Source organism: Polypterus senegalus, chromosome 18 (assembly GCF_016835505.1).
Source record: "Polypterus senegalus isolate Bchr_013 chromosome 18, ASM1683550v1, whole genome shotgun sequence".
NCBI classification, from domain to species: domain Eukaryota; kingdom Metazoa; phylum Chordata; class Cladistia; order Polypteriformes; family Polypteridae; genus Polypterus; species Polypterus senegalus.
Window position 1 is genome coordinate 26,881,307 of NC_053171.1, and position 15,385 is coordinate 26,896,691.

Here is a 15,385-nt window from a genome sequence, read left to right on the forward strand (position 1 = left end):
TGTCAATGCTCACTTTTATTCCTGGCTGCCTTACAAATTTAAAATGAGGCAGTGACAATTTATTTGAAGCAGGGTTAACAGACACCTAGACACGAGGGTCACTTTTGGATTCATGAGAATCATTTTCGGGCTCACTGTAGGTTTCAGTTTCACCACCTGAGGACAGAGTCACTTCATCATCACAGCTGATGAGAAGCTCCTCAACATCACTGCTTGTATCACTAGGAAGGGTATACAACACCTGGGGCCTCATGTATAAACGGTGCGTACACACAGAAATGTTGCTTAAGAACGTTTCCATGTTCAAATCGCGATGTATAAAACCTACACTTGGCGTAAAGCCACACACATTTCCACGGTACCTCATACACTGTCGTACGCAAGTTCTCTGCTCGGTTTTGCAGACTGGTGGCACCCAGCGTCAAAGCAGTGCTACTGTTCCTTTGTGGTTATTCTTTCTTTTCCTGACGCGGCGTTATAAATACACTAAAATTAACGGCATATTGTTTATTAGTGTAATTCATCTGACTGTAACTAACCTGTAACAATATAATGGTCCAGAGAATCGCCATAGTATTCCAAACACCATAACTGCTTTAGCGTTGTTACTCTCACTGCACCTTCTTTTCTTCTTTCAGCTGCTCCCGTTAAGGGTTGCCACAGCGGATCATCTTTTTCCATATTACTCTCACTGCACCACTCAAGAGTATTTATATCACTGTATCTGAGTGGGGAATCACAGCAGCAGCTGATCGGAAAGAGAATTATCGGTATACAGCATCAAGCACACGCTGCCTCAGCGACGGCAAAACATTTCAAAGCCTTTCCTGTGCAGACCTCGCGGTTCAGAAACAGTTTCATCCCAAGAACCATAAACACACTCAATTGCTCCTTGTTGAACTGTTTGCACTTACTAGTACAATTACGCCACTGTAAACTTGCACTAGTTATAATATTGCACAACCTGTGCCACTTTATAAAGCAAGTATTTACATATGATGATGATATCATTTTTAAGATGAAATGCAGCAAAGTATGTTGATTATATTATACAGATAAAACATTAACTTCATTTAAATAATCTGTATTATTAATAATTAAACATGCGAGGACACGGTGCCGCAGCGCTAGCAAGTTCATGTATTGTTCCTGCCTCGCGATGTATATTTGCTGAGGCTGACGTGAAAAAAGTTTTGAAGAATCGTCGTTGTAAGCTTACAGATGGCTTAACGTCTATTATAGAGCTGATTGTGAGGCGATTGGGTATTTGGGGAAAGAAAAGTAACGACAGGAATCGGAGGTTAGTACGTTTGAAAGAGACAGTACTGCTACAATAAATTATTTCATCAAAGTCGCGCATGGTGCAGCAGCATCTTGTGTGAGACATGAACAATCACTGCGCCATCGTGTTCCCATGTTTAATAACATGCTTTCATTCCAATCATCATTAAAATGATATCACGTATACATCTCAGTATTTTAATTATTCAGAGAGCTGTAACATCACGAATGTAATGGATTCTATGTCCTGTCGGAGAAAGAGAAAGAACGGAAGCACGTAGTGATTCACACACATACAGCACATTAAAGATTAAATACAAAACAAAGCATTTAACATGCTACTTTAGTTACGATGGGATTTGAGAAACTAGTAAATGATTTTAAGATGAAGTTTATGATGTTCTACTTTAATGACAAAATAAACTACGTGATTAAAGTGGAAATTTCGAGATTAAAGTTGACATTTCCTGCTTTTTACCCCACTGTGTGCCTATTTTTTTTGTCTGTACCCTAATAAGCTTTCATATGACACTCAGATGGTGGGCTACAACCCGCCTTTTCACAGCGACTTTGATATCTGACTTCTTTTTTATTTCGGCACTGTGTGACTTTGTGAACTTGAGCTTTCAAGTTTCTCCGACAGCTATGTCACTCGATCAACATTCCTTTTGTTGATTATACCAAAGTTTAAATCAACAAATAGTATGTTTTTCCTTTGCCTCCACTTGGTATTCACTGAAATTCTTATATTTTCCCCCGTGCTTTTCACAGAATGCTGAGCTTAGGGGCTATTTATATTGATTTGCATATTCAAAGAGGAGTAATTCTGGGAGGAGTTGGGGCTGGACAGGATTTATATAGCGGAAGAATGCAGAAGTTGGTGAACACACAGATTCCTGCATCTGGATATTTCTGTGCGTAAGCACATTTCGGCTTTTGTGCTTAAGTCATGTTATAGTGCGAATTCTACGCATGGCGTTATGCATGAGGCACCTGGGTGGCTGGAAAACCTTTCTTACAAGACACCATTACTTACGGAGGAGGTTACTGATCATGCTTACATGTGAAAGACGACGGCACACCGATACCTTTGCTTATGTGATGCTCAAACCCTCCAATAATATTGCCTGATTAATGGTTGGAACTTAACGCTGACAGCACTTTTACAGCCTGAGTAATTTTCAGTTCTAACACTTATGCAAGATGCATCTCTACGTTTCCCAAACAACACTCAGGACTGATGCTTTTAGCCAGTTTTCACAGTCTGGTTAAAGCTAGGGTCTAACTCTAAGGAGGTTAATATTGTAGAGTGATGTTCAAACCTGGAAAATCACTTTTTAGTTTTTTAACTAACTGGTAAAGTTAAACAGTCAAGCAAACACTTTACTTGGTTAGTTGGTCATGTGAGTACAGTCAAAGAAATTATGCAAATAATATGAGAGCGGTTCTTTCTCTTATGAATGAGCTAGTTCCAAAGTTGGTTGCCTGGATTTGGATTGAATATGAAAGATCTGATGTTGAACAAACTATGTAAAATGCAAAATTTGAAAAAAAGATAATAGCAGTTATTAGTGGCAGCACAGTCAACTTATGTCAGCACTTAAAATACAAACACCAGAATGGAACCAGTGTGAGAAAAGAACATGATGAAGATAAAACCTGTCCCTAACCAGCAAGTTTGGCGTATTCTTCATCTTGCATCCGCATGGGGCAACCAAGACAATCTCCTTGTAAAATATAACATTACACAGCGTGATTATATAAAGAGCAAGAGTGTGTTTTGTCTGGGACGTTGGGGCGTGGAGAATATGCTAAAGCCATCCATAGCATGTTCTTACTTCAATCAATTACAGGTCAGAATTCCAAACTTTAAAGGGGAAAAGGAAGGAACCTGAAAGAGGATGACCAATCTATACCAGGTATCATTTTCTGTTAAGGGAAGAATTAAAGAGATGGATTCTATCAACATTAATACAAAAAGGTAGAAATGACTTGCATGCTGCTGTCATGGACAAGGTTGGTGAAATGGGCCTCCTGAACATCATTTTAAGACTGTCCTTGCACCCTGGTTAGCTGATCACCTTAGGAGAACCTACTCTGACAATAGGATGTTTAATCTTGGACTATTGTGTCTGGAGGCCTGTGTTGATAAAGTATGGACCGAGTGTTTTTGTGTATATTAATGTATATATACACGTGGAGTTAACATTATGGGTGCGTCCTTCATTGTTAAGTGATTGGGGTGGAGGCTAAAAACTATTTTTTTATATTCTGTGCCCTGTGTAAAACCTGTACAGTATTTAAAAGTATGTGAATGATTTCGCATGTTATTTGGTGGGGCAGTAAAATAAATAATCAGTTAATAAATATATATTTTTGTCCTTTGGATACTGCAATGCATGACTGTTACAACAAGAATTTCATTTAAGATTCAAATGACAATGTAGCACATCTTGCCTGGATTTATAATAACTCCTAGTGCCTTAACAGCAATATTTAGTGCAATGCCAGATGATGTGTAAGAGTGCTATAAAAATCCATTACTATACTACTTACACAAAGACTTATTTGCTCAAAGGAAAGAATCACACTTCACTTTCTGCAACTTAGTGGGAAAGTGATGTTCTACATTATCTCAAATTGGAAATAAAAGTAACTGTAACAAGCATCTGTTCAGAATTTGACAAAAACTCATTAATCTAATTTTTAAAATAAGCAGGATGGATCTGTGCTGAACTAGCATAGAACTCTCTTTTTATGGGGTTAAACAGCAAATAAAATAAACCACTTCAGATGGGGCTCACTTGTCATATGATGTAGCCTTCTCAGTCGGATAAGACTGAAATAGTTTCACATAAAATTTTTGAAACATAATATTGTACTTGTTCTACTAAGTAACAGTTGATTGGGTTGTTTTGTTTTGTTCGATAAATAACCTACTACTATACTGACATGTATAGGAGACAGTTTAGTGTAGTTACCTCAGTGATTTTATTACTGACATCTTAAGGTTTATTATTATTACTATTATGTTTTGCTTTTGTGTTTCCTGTTCATAAAAAGGATCTACTCCATAAAGTACACTTTAAATGATGATGTATGTTCGCATTTGAGGAATGTGCTTTTAAAATGACATTGTAAAACACGACTTTAAAAGTTCTACTATCAATTTAACTTTGTATAAGATTAAAATACTTAAAAACACATACAGATAAACCTGCTGCTTAAAACTGACTGAATACACACCTGTGGATTTGACTTTGCAAGATGTTCTATCTTGATCCATGCCTCCTCCCTCTCTTTAGATTTTAGCTTCTCTCTAATAAAACAGATAATAAAAATGAGTAATTAATTTTCTGATCCTCCTTATACCAGATTTGCAAGAAGGATGTTACTGATTTCAATTAAAATTTGTATCTTTAGGTATCAAGTCATAACTCTCATCTCATTTTATTGCATACATATTTTTATTTTGTGAAGTACTTCTTAAAATGAAACAGCCGTTTTATTTTATTGCCACAAATATCTATTTTCACTTAACACAAACAGCGAGGCAGGTCTGTAGGAACAGTATTTTGACGTTTATCACTCCAAAAGAAAATGGCAAGCAATTAAAAAAAAGCCATTAAAATGTAGTGTTGTGATTTATATGGCTGGCCATGCATGGTAATTTGTGGCCTCTACAGGCTTAACATGTTGAATGCCCCATAGAAAGACAATGTCACATTGACACAATTACGTTTGTTTGTTTTCTAGACCAAGTACACCGATACAATTTCTTATTGAATTTCACTTTTAAAATATTAACTTTTGAAGATAATGTTCTAACCCTGAGAGTGAGTTTTAAATCTGTAAATACAATTGATCAATAATGAGCTATTAATACTTCTGTACTACAAATTAGCACATAAAAGTTATTCAAATAAGTTGCAAAAATGATGAGAAATAAGTAGAGAAAGTAAGTTTTGGTTAAAAAAAATAAAAACAAATAAAAAAAATCATCTTGACTACACTCCTAGTAAAACAGCTCACCTTTTAAACAACATAACATTCGTAGGTACTGATCATCTCTTAAATATTTTAGTTATATTCTTCTTATATGATTTACAAATTTGGAGAGTAATGTAATGATTTTATTTTTCAGAAGCCATCATAATGGAATGGAACAGCTTGAATATTAAATAAGCCTAACTGACAAGTCCCCATCCTTCCTTTGGAAGCACAAGAGTCGGAGTTGTAACTTGGTTGGATATCATGAACAGAATCGGGCTTGGTAATGATTCTTCTGCAGTTTCACCTATGGAAAACTTATCATTTGTACTTACTCTGTAGTCAAGTTTGATAATCTTCTAGGTGTTCTGCTCCCTTACCGGAGGAGTCTCAAGTATCTTGGGATCTTGTGCACAACAAACAAAAAAATGGAATGTGGCGGCAGCTGTTTTGCGAGTACTGCATTGGTCTTTGGGGGTGATGCAGGAGCTGAGTCTAAAGACAAAGCTCTCGGTTTACCAGAGTCTACATCTCTGTCCTCATCCTTGGTTATAAGCTGTGGGTAATTTCAGTCTGGATTCACTGTGGCTGAGTTGATTTGGGATGGACTCCACTGTCACAGAACAGAGCTCATCAACTTTAACAAGCCAGAATGTATCCAAACAGAAGGCAATATATTAAATGAGTAAGAACTTTACCTTATCCATCATTATACATAGTACTTACAGTGGCTTGCAAAAGTATTCGGCCCCCTTGAACCTTTCCACATTTTGTCACATTACAGCCACAAACATTAATCAATTTTAATGGAATTCCACGTGAAAGACCAATACAAAGTGGTGTACACGTGAGAAGTGGAACGAAAATCATACATGATTCCAAACAATTTTTACAAATAAATAACTGAAAAGTGGGGTGTGCGTAATTATTCAGCCCCCTGAGTCAATACTTTGTAGAACCACCTTTTGCTGCAATTACAGCTGCCAGTCTTTTAGGGTATGTCTCTACCAGCTTTGCACATCTAGAAACTGAAATCCTTGCCCATTCTTCTTTGCAAAACAGCTCCAGCTCAGTCAGATTAGATGGGCAGCGTTTGTGAACAGCAGTTTTCAGATCTTGCTACAGATTCTCGATTGGATTTAGATCTTAGATCTTTGACTGGGCCATTCTAACAAATGGATATGTTTTGTTTTAAACCATTCCATTGTTGCCCTTGCTTTATGTTTAGGGTCGTTGTCCTGCTGGAAGGTGAACTTCCGCCCCAGTCTCAAGTCTTTTGCAGACACCAAGAGGTTTTCTTCCAAGATTGTATTTGGCTCCATCCATCTTCCCATCAACTCTGACCAGCTTCCCTGTCCCTGCTGAAGAGAAGCACCCCCAGAGCATGATGCTGCCACCATCATATTTGACAGTGGGGATGGTGTGTTCAGAGTGATGTGCAGTGTTAGTTTTCCGCCACACATAGCGTTTTGCATTTTGGCCAAAAAGTTCCATTTTGGTCTCATCTGACCAGAGCACCTTCTTCCACATGTTTGCTGTGTCCCCCATGGCTTGTGGCAAACTGCACACAGGACTTCTTATGGTTTTCTGTTAACAATGGCTTTCTTCTTGCCACTCTTCCATAAAGGCCAACTTTGTGCAGTGCACGACTAATAGTTGTCCTATGGACAGATTCCCCCACTTGAGCTGTAGATCTCTGCAGCTCGTCCAGAGTCACCATGGGCCTCTTGGCTGCATTTCTGATCAGCGCTCTCCTTGTTCGGCCTGTGAGTTTAGGTGGACGGCCTTGTCTTGGTAGGTTTACAGTTGTGCCATAATCCTTCCATTTCTGAATGATCGCTTGAACAGTGCTCCGTGGGATGTTCAAGGCTTTGGAAATCTTTTTGTAGCCTAAGCCTGCTTTAAACTTCTCAATAACTTTATCCCTGACCTGTCTGGTGTGTTCTTTGGACTTCTTGGTGTTGTTGCTCCCAAAATTATCTTAGACAACCTCTGAGGCTGTCACAGAGCAGCTGTATTTGTACTGACATTAGATTACACACAGGTGCACTCTATTTAGTCATTAGCACTCATCAGGCAAGGTCTACGGGCAACTGACTGCACTCACACCAAAGGGGGCTGAATAATTACGCACACCCCACTTTGCAGTTATTTATTTGTAAAAAAATGTTTGGAATCATGTATGATTTTCGTTCCACTTCTCAAGTGTACACCACTTTGTATTGGTCTTTCACGTGGAATTCCAATGAAATTGATTCATGTTTGTGGCTGTAACGTGACAAAATGTGGAAAAGTTCAAGGGGGCCGAATACTTTTGCAAGCCACTGTATAATTATCTAGCATCATCCACTCATCTATTACTGTTCTGGCACAACAATTATTTAATATCAACAATTCCTACAAGGTTTTGCTAAAAATAAATGGGAATGTCAGATCTATTTTTTATTTTAAAGTTATGTTTTGCTTAGAAAGATGATACACAAGTTAATGACAGCAAAGAAGAGTGAAAATGGCAAGTGTATTACAGGTATACACTGAATTGTACATTCATACAATGGCATGCAAAAGTTTGGGCACCCTCGCTTAAAATGTCTGTTACTGTGAAAAGTGAGCAGAAAATGAACTGATCACCAAAAGGCATAAAGTTAAAGTGACACATTTCTTCTTAGAATTTTATGCAAGATTAGTGTATTGTTTTTGTTTTGTACAACTGTACAATGAAAAAAACCAAAGTAGCATCATGCAAATGTTTTGGTACCCCTAGATATTTGAACATTAGAACACTCTAGACGAGAACAAGCCATTTAGCCCAACAAAGCTTGCCAGTCCTATCCACTTATTTCCTCCAAAAAAACATTAAGTCGAGTTTTGAAAGTCCCTAATGTCTTACTGTCTACCACACTACTTGGTAGCTTATTCCAAATGTCTATTGTTCTTTGTGTAAAGAAAAACTTCTTAATGTTTGTGCGAAAATCACCCTTAACAAGTCTCCAACTGTGTCCATGTGTTCTTGATGAACTCATTTTAAAGTCACAGTCTCGATCCACTGTATTAATTCCCTTCATAATTTTAAACACTTCAATCATGTCACCTCTGTATAGGCTCAACTCTTTTAATCTTTCCTCATAATTTAACCCCTGTAGCCCTGGAATCAGCCTAGTCACTCTTCTTTGGACCTTTTCTAGTGCTGCTATGTCCTTTTTGTAGCCTGGAGACCAAAATTGCACACAGTACTCAAGATGAGGCCACTCCAGTGTATTATAAAGGTTGGGCATAACCACCTGTGACTTGTACTCCACACATCATGCTATATAACCTAACATTGTTTGCCTTCTTAATGGCTTCTGAACACTGTCAGGAACTTGATAGCTTAGAGTCCACTACGACTGCTAAATCCTTCTCATAAGGTGTACTCTCGATTTTCCGACTGCCCATTGTGTATTCAAACCTAACATTTTTACTTCCTGTGTGTAATACTTTACATTTATTGAAATTAGCCTGTATGCTATCCAAGTCCTTCTGTAATGATATAACAGATTCTAAATTATCTGCTAATCCACCTATCTTGGTATCATCTCCAAACTTAACCAGCTTGATACTATATATATTGGTGAGGGGGCGTGGTGGTTATGTGACTGAAGGTTGTCAAGGCGATTAGCAATGTGGGCGTTTCTCACCAAAGTGCACTTGTGAGGGACCGTCCGCACTCATGATTTTTCCTGGGGCTGCTTATCTTGATAAACAGAAGCGCGAGTTGGCTTGAAGGGGAGTAAAAAGAAAGAACGGACGGGAGGTTGAGTGAGTGAGTGAGAGAGAGAGAGCGAGCGAAGTACTGTAGCTGAAGTAGGCAGAGTTAACGTCAACTGCAAGTAGGGCGACTCCCCTGTTGGGAAGCAGGGGGGCCGCCAGGTAAAAAGGCACCGGGCGCTTCTTTTTTTATTATTTTTAAAGAATGCTTCCTGCTCTATTTTAACTTCGTTGTTTTTAAGAATACTTTTTTCTATTGTTTTTAACCTCCACGTTTCACTTCTAATTTTATGGATTATTTATTGGAACTTTGGAGGCTGCACTTTAATTTGAACACCTTGTTTTGTTAATTCTTTTAATAAAAGCACTTTGCACTTTTTCACCATCCCCTTACTTTACCGATGAGGTTAGCAGTGAGGCACATTACCGACGGTGTAGGGTTCAAGGGCTCCCCGGCAGCAGATGGGAGTATACAGCAAACTTGCATCGTCACAACGTGATTTTGTGTTTTTTTCATGTAAATTTGAATTTATTGTTGAAAAGTATGAAGGTGGCATGCGTATCCGGGACATGGCTGTTGCATACCGTTTGCCGAGAACGACGGTATCTACGATTGTGAAAAACAATGATGTTATTAAAAAGTAAAGGGAGGTAAAATTTTCATTTATTTCATCTAATTGCTTTTGTATTTATGTGTTTTAGTATTAAGCAGTGTTTAAATTATTTTATAGAACCCCATCAATGTATAATATGCCAATAGCAATAGGATTTTTTTTCCATGGGAACGGATTAATCATTTTCCCATTATTTCTTATGGGAAAAATTTGTTTGGTATAAGTCAAAGGGTCTGGAACGAATTAAGGACGTATACCAACGTTCCACTGTGTGTGTATGTATATATACAGGGTGGGCCATTTATATGGATACACCTTAATAAAATGGGAATGGTTGGTGATATTAACTTCCTGTTTGTGGCACATTAGTATATGTGAGAGGGAAAACTTTTCAAGATGGGTGGTGACCATTTTGAAGTCGGCCATTTTGGATCCAACTTTTGTTTTTTCAATAGGAAGAGGGTCATGTGACACATCAAACTTATTGAGAATTTCACAAGAAAAACAATGGTGTGCTTGGTTTTAACGTAACTTTATTCTTTCATGAGTTATTTACAAGTTTCTCTTTGTTTACAGCCATTGACATGTCGCAGAGGTTAACACGTGAGGAGCGGATAGAAATTGTGTTGATGTCTGGTGAACGCAGTAACTGGTCATTGCAGCAGATTTCAATGCAAGACACCCTACGAGACCACCCATCCCCCATGCTACAGTTAGCAAGCTGCTTGCTAAGTTTCGTGAAACTGGTTCAGTGTTGGATTTGCCAAAATGTGGACGCATGAAAACTGTCACTAATGAAGAAACATCAGTGGCTGTCCTAGCTTCATTCAGCAAGAGCACAGCGTAGCACTCGCCGCATGTCACTGGAGAGTGGCATTAGTCGAACATCTCTTCGGCGGATATTAGCTACTCACAAATGGCACCCTTACAAACTCCGGCTACTGCAGCATCTCAACGAGGATGACCCAGACAGGCGCACTGAATTTGCAGAATGGGCAAAACAAAAATTGGAAAAGGACCCTCAGTTTACGCAGAAGATTTTGTTCAGTGATGAGGCAAACTTTTATGTGAATGGTGAAGTTAACAAACAAAACCACCACTATTGGTCTGACACTAACCCACATTGGATAGATCCCTCCAAGACTGTTGGAACAAAAAAATTGATGGTATGGTGTGGTATATGGGGTACAAAGATAGTGGGGCCATTCTTCATCAATGGAAACCTCAAGGCCACTGGATATGCGAAATTGCTACATGATGATGTGTTTCCCTCTTTATGCACTGAAGCTGGCAAGTTTCCTGAGTTTTTCCAGCAAGATGGTGCACCACCACATTATGGGTGTCAGGTCCGAGCATGTCTAGATGAACAGTTTCCTGGAAAGTGGATTGGTCGTTGTGGGCCAGTTGAATGGCCCCAAGGTCTCCGATCTGACCCCTTAGACTTTTATCTTTGGGGTCATCTGAAGGCAATTGTCTATGCTGTGAAGATACGAGATGTGCAGCACCTGAAACTACGGATACTGGAAGCCTGTGCTAGCATTTCTCCTGCGGTGTTGCTATCAGTGTGTGAAGAGTGGGAGAAGAGGGTTGCATTGACAATCCAACACAATGGGCAGCATATTGAACACATTTTATAAGTGGTCAGAAACTTGTAAATAACTAATGAAAGAATAAAGTTACGTTAAAACCAAGCACACCATTGGTTTTTCTTGTGAAATTCCCAATAAGTTTGATGTGTCACATGACCCTCTTCCTATTGAAAAAACAAAAGTTGGATCCAAAATGGCCAACTTCAAAATGGCCACCATGGTCACCACCCATCTTGAAAAGTTTTCCCTCTCACATATACTAATGTGCCACAAACAGGAAGTTAATATCACCAACCATTCCCATTTTATTAAGGTGTATCCATATAAATGGCCCATCCTATATATATGTGGCCCAAGCACTGACCCCTGTGGAACACCATTCTTAACATCAGCCAGTTCCGATGAGGTTCCTCGCACCATCACCCTCTGCTTCCTGCATCTGAGCCAATTTTGCACCCATCTAAAAACATAACCCTGAACTCCCACTTCTTTTAATTTGATGCACAACCTCTCATGTGGCACCTTATCAAATGCTTTCTGAAAGTCCAGATAAATAGTATCATAAGCTCCACTTTGATCGTATCCTTTTGTTGCCTCCTCACAGAATTCCAGCATGTTAGTAAAACACGACATCCCTCTTCTAAACCCATGCTGACTGTTCCTAATAACTCCTGTCCTTGTCATGTGTTGCTCAATCATTAATAATTCCTTCCATTAATTTTCCTGTGATGCATGTTAAGCTTACTGGCCTATAGTTGCTTGGATCTGCCCTGTCACCCTTTTTATATAATGGGATGATATTTGCCATTTTGAAGTCCTTCGGAATCTCTCCAGTGTGCAGGGACTTCCTAAAAATGTGTCAAGGGTTTATATATGTACTCACTTGCCTCCTTAAGAACAAAAGGATAAATATTATCTGGTCCTGGTGATTGTTTGATTTCAGCTTTAAAATTTCCAAATATCTCAGTACCTCTTTAGTAGTTTCGTTTACCTCTGGGAGGTTATGCACTTGCTCACTTGTAAACACCTCAAAAAATGTAAATTTAGGGCATCCACTATTTCACTGCCTGTATCTTAATTCCCCTTTACTATTTCTGATGCACTCGACCTCCTCCTTGACTGTTGCTTTTTCTACTAAAATACTGAAAGAATCTCTTAAGAGTCTTCTTTCGCCTTATCTGCTATATTCCTCTCCAACTGTCTTTTAGCCTCCCTGATATCCTTCTTAATGGTTGCTCTCGTGTTCTCATACGCTCTATGATTCACTTTGCAGTCATTAGTCTTATATGCCCTATAAAGCAGTTTTCTCCTGACTATAATATCTCCCTGTAAACTTGCCTTTTTGATATTACTATAAAGATATGTGTTGAAATTACTGTCTGAATTGGGTGGTCTAATAAACTCCTAAAATACCATTTTTCCCGAATATTTTCCAGACGAAGCGTCCTCACTAAGATGGGGTTCACCATCCAACTGAAGAGGACTTACATTTATATCCTGTTTGGTGTAAACAGCAACCCCACCTCCATTTCTGTTCTGTCTATCCTTCCTAAAAATGTGTATCCCTCTATGTTACACTCATCCCCATCTTTGTTATTTAGCCAGGTTTCCGTTATTACTATATTGCTATGAGGTCTCAGATAACTTTTACCAAGGTCTCTAACCTTTATTAGCTTGCTAAGGCTACAGGTTGTTCATAGTCATTGTTCTGAAACGCCAGGTAACGCAGATTGTAAAGCTGTATAAATTCTCTTGACTCTTCAAACATTGTCCCAACAATTAGCATTCATGGACTCCTCCTAAGCAGCTGCCTAGCACCCTGAAAAATAAAATATCTGATGCTCACAAAGCAGGAGAAGGCTACAAGAAGATAGAAAAGTGTTTTCAGGTAGCTGTTTCCTTGATGCGTACTGTTATCAGGAAATGCCAGTTAACAGAATGGTGGAGGTCAGGTTGAGGTTCGGAAGACAAAGAAATCTTGATGAAAGAACTGCTCATTTGATAGATAGAAAGGCACCCCCGTTTGACTGCAAAAGACACTTCAGGAAGATTTAGCAGACTCTGGAGAAATTGTGCACTGTTTCCTGTGGAATGATGAAGTCAAAATAGAACTATTAGAATTATTCAGTTTGTGCAAAGGTATGCTGAAAAAATGGTCCTGAATTCCCAGAAAAGAACACCTCTCCAACTATTAAGCATCGGGATGGATTGATCATGCTATAGGCTTGTGTTGCAGGAACATGCCATTAGTAGAGAGAAGAAAGGACTCAAATAAATACTAGCAAATTCTGAAAGGAAACCTCACACCATCTGTAAAAAATAATTGAAGTTAAAAAGAAGTTGGGTCCTTAAACAAGATGATTCAAAATACCTCAAAATCTATAATGGAATACCTCAAAAGGCACAAACTGACTGTTTTGCCATGACCCTCACAGACCACCGAACTAAACATCATTGAAAACCTGTGGATAGATCGCAAAAGGGCAGTGCATGCAAGACAGCTCAAGAATCTTACAGAAATAGAAGCCTTTTGCAAGGATGAATACCCAAGTAAAAATTGAAAGACTCTTAGCTGGCTATAAAAACCATTTACAAGCTGTGATACTCGCCAAGGGGGTTCTGGGAAGTACTGGGAATGTAAGGTGCGCAAAATTTTGCTTCAGGCCCTTTTAATTTTTTTGATATTTTGTACCTATGATGGATGGATAAACACATGTAATGTTACTTAAAATATTAAAGAAAGGTGTTATCTTTAACTTTATGCCTTTTGGTGATCAATTCATCTTTTGCTCACTAACTATTCATGGTAACATACATTTTAAACAAGGGTGCTCAAATGTTCGCAATGCACTGCATATGCTTATATTTTACACAGTTTTAGTTACGTGCGATTTACCTTGGCCAAAAAATATCCCTCTATTATAATAAAAAAAAAAAAAATCTTGGGATGAGATGAGTCTAATCCTGCGACAAGACGTGACTTTTTGGAGAGACTTTTTGGAAGCAAGTCACGTGAGACAGAGACTTTTACCATGAAATTTTTTCAAGTCACGCCCTACTACTTAAAACTATTTTCAAACAAGACCATGTTCATCAGGTGCATTCCGGCACTTAACCTGGACAGACACCAATCCATTAAAGGGCTTACTTATGAACACACACACTCTTACTAAGATCCAGTTTAGAATCACCCATTCATCTAAATATGGCAGCAAGAAACAAAGTCAAATGAATTAATGCGAAAATTGTTGATCGGTTACATGGCAAATTGATTAAATGCGTATCAATAGACTGAGCTGAAGCAGTTGGTGGTGATCGTGCGGAAGATGAAAACTACAAAAAAAAATTACAATATCCCATAGAACAAGCATTAACACCATCTGGTCTTCCACTGGCCAAATTACTATTGAAAGAAGAATGTATCATAATGTTATTGTGTAATTTATGTATGAATGATCGGCTATGCAATGGAACAAGATTACTTATATTAAAAATTGGTCGAACAATTCTAACATGTAAAATTTTAACAGGCGACAAGAAAGGTAATGTAGTAAATATTCTGTGAATAACATTAGACACAAAAGTAGATCTTGATATGCCATTCGTATTAAAACATTTGCAGTTTCCCCTAAGAATAGCTTTTGCTACGACAATGAACAAATCACAGGGACAAACATTTGAAAAAATGTGTTTACTTATTAGAGAGAAAGAAACAATATTCACTCACGGGCAGTTATATGTTGCGTTATCACAATGTAAATCCAAACACGGAATCAAAATGCAATGCGATTTTGAAGAAAAGTTAATTCCAAATATTGTTAGAATTGAAGTTTTAAAGTAAAAGTGAAATGAATACATATGTAACAATTCCCATGAAAATAACAATCTCTTTAAATTGCATAAGCGGGTAACCAAACCCAGGACCTGGCCAGTGAAGCGAGCAGGGGGACAGAGCCCCCTAGTAAAATATAAAATACTAGAAATAAACAATTCAGAAGTTTCAGATTGTCAACTATTCTGAGCAAATGTTTTCACCACTTTGGATACACACAGACATGAAAATCCTGTGCTAACCAACCGACACATTCATTGTAGAGAAAAAGAGAACACAAGTATAATAATGTACAATGTATTTTATCATAATTTAATGTTAGTGATGTCTTA

General features: G+C 38.2%; 1 protein-coding gene across 5 annotated transcripts in view; it reads right to left on the reverse strand.

Annotated features, from left to right (window-relative positions):
* Positions 1-15,385, reverse strand: part of ppp2r5ca (protein phosphatase 2, regulatory subunit B', gamma a) — a 147,242-nt gene that overhangs the window by 18,629 nt on the left and 113,228 nt on the right. For 4 of the 5 annotated variants that reach the window (XM_039740960.1, XM_039740959.1, XM_039740963.1 and 1 more), the window contains one exon: positions 4,528-4,600. The exons of the other annotated variant lie outside the window; for it this stretch is intronic. In XM_039740960.1, coding sequence (XP_039596894.1) covers positions 4,528-4,600 — 73 coding nt within the window. The remainder of the gene's footprint in view (positions 1-4,527; positions 4,601-15,385) is intronic. 5 annotated transcript variants of the gene reach the window in all.